The following is a 2,009-nucleotide window of genomic DNA, read 5'->3' as shown; positions in this document are numbered from 1 at the left end:
CCAAAGGAGTCGTGACCCAGAGGTTGAGAACCGCTGTTGTAAGGTTTTAGAAAGTTTCTTGGGATTTCCACCCTAGATTAGAACAGGAAACAACAAGGAATGCAATAAGGAAATGACTTTGAAAGAAAAAACAAATACTTAATAATTTCCCAAAGTTAATTACTATCTTTTTGTAAAGACATGTGCCTTAATATAAATATTGAATACTCTTAATATATTTAAATATTCTTAATATATGTTTCCCCCACACTTAAGTTTTAAAAGTTAAGCACAAAGAAGGTTCACAGCACAGAATAGTTCCCATTTCAGCGGGGAATTCTCACCTTAGTATATACGTTGTGACTAAACAGGGTGTGGGAATTCTCCTGTTCGTCAGACAGTGAGAAGGAGGACAAATGACTGAAGGGTCCTGGGGTAAGACAGTCAGCATGTGAGAGGGTCTGTGGATGCAGCAGGGACTTAGCAGGAGGATAGAGTCTAGTCTGATATAAAGGATGGAGAGAAACAGGCTTGTGAGGGACTGTCACATCCTGGGGAGAAGAAAGGCATAAAGAGTATGTTAGTGGACAGAAGCCAAACTCACTTGGAATTAAGTCTAAATATTATAGATGTTATGTCAGAATTTCTTACTAGGAAGAAGAAAACCTCATACTCAGGTCCCTTACAAGGCATCTGCTTCCATAGTGTATTGTTGTCTCCTTCAATAATTCCTGTCTATCTCCCACCCCAGCCACTTCTACAGAACTAACCACACGCCTTCAGTATCTCCTAACGGATGCCAAGTTTGTAATCTTTGAAAGTAGTGAGGGGGGAGATGTTTAAAGCAGAAGAGAGCTTGTCCCAAAAGGGATAGATGGGATTAGAAAGCATTTGTTGAAGATGTAGGCAACAGTGGAAATTAATTTAAAGGTGCCTGTGACTGGTTCAGGAAGAAATTGGGGGGAAAAGGAGAGAGCATTGCAGAAGATATTAATGTGTGATCAGGGGCAAAAATACTGGTTTAATTCATGGTACAGTAAGTTGTTGAGTTAGGCTGAGTATGAATGAGGGATCAGGCAGAGGTGAGTCTAGAATGAATGAATGAGGTCTTTAATTCCAAGCAATGTGTTGTTATGGAGAGAAAGTGAAGTTAGAGCAAACAGATGAGTTCAGCCATACAGAGGAAAGTTAATGAGGTCTAACTTGAGTGGTTCTTTAACCAGGAAAAGGGACTAATGCAAATGACTTTGAGGAAACAGGAATTACCAGATGAGGCCATGGATTACATGAAAGGAGCAAGGAAACCATGGGTGGGAAGTCTTGAACCTACAAATTAAAGTTACAAAGAGGGTTTCTCTAATGCCTATAAAAGAGAAGGGCTACTTTTTTGCAGCTATATAAGTTCCTCTTATATTTCAAGCTGAATCCATTTTGCCAAAACCATGTATTGTTAAACCATTGAACCACTGACTGGTTTTCTAAAATTTATGTTGAATGCATTGGCTGTATCAATAGATGTACCCTCCTACCCCCCCTTTTTGGTTTAATTCATGGTACAGTAAGTTGTTGAGTTGGGCTGAGTATGAATGAGGGATTAGGCAGAGGTGAGTCTAGAGAATGAATGAATGAGGTCTTTAATTCCAAGCACTGTGTTGTTATGGAGAGAAAGTGAAGTTAGAGCAAACAGATGAGTTAAGCTGTACAGAGGAAAGTTAATGAGGTCTAACTTGAGTGGTTCTTTAACCAGGAAAAGGGACTAATGCAAATGACTTTGAGGAAATAGGAATTACCAGATGAGGCCATGGATTACATGAAAGGAGCAAGGAAACCATGGGTGGGAAGTCTTGAACCTACAAATTAAAGTTACAAAGAGGGTTTCTCTAATGCCTATAAAAGAGAAGGGCTACTTTTTTGCAGCTATATAAGTTCCTCTTATATTTCAAGCTGAATCCATTTTGCCAAAACCATGTATTGTTAAACCATTGAACCACTGACTGGTTTTCTAAAATTTATGTTGAATGCATTTGCTG

The 2,009-nt window shown here is 39.0% G+C and overlaps 1 protein-coding gene across 1 annotated transcript in view; it reads right to left on the bottom strand.

Moving 5' to 3' along the window:
• Positions 1–305: 305 nt before the first annotated feature.
• Positions 306–2,009, bottom strand: part of MLIP (muscular LMNA-interacting protein) — a 103,924-nt gene continuing 102,220 nt past the window's right edge. Inside the window, exon 11 of the mRNA XM_015560046.1 lies at positions 306–530. Within this exon, the coding sequence (XP_015415532.1) occupies positions 306–530 (225 nt within the window). The remainder of the gene's footprint in view (positions 531–2,009) is intronic.

The sequence above is a fragment of the Myotis davidii genome, unplaced genomic scaffold (assembly GCF_000327345.1).
Source record: "Myotis davidii unplaced genomic scaffold, ASM32734v1 scaffold313, whole genome shotgun sequence".
NCBI classification, from domain to species: Eukaryota; Metazoa; Chordata; class Mammalia; order Chiroptera; family Vespertilionidae; genus Myotis; species Myotis davidii.
Note: the sequence above shows the minus strand (reverse complement) of the source record. Positions and strands in the feature narration are given on the sequence as shown.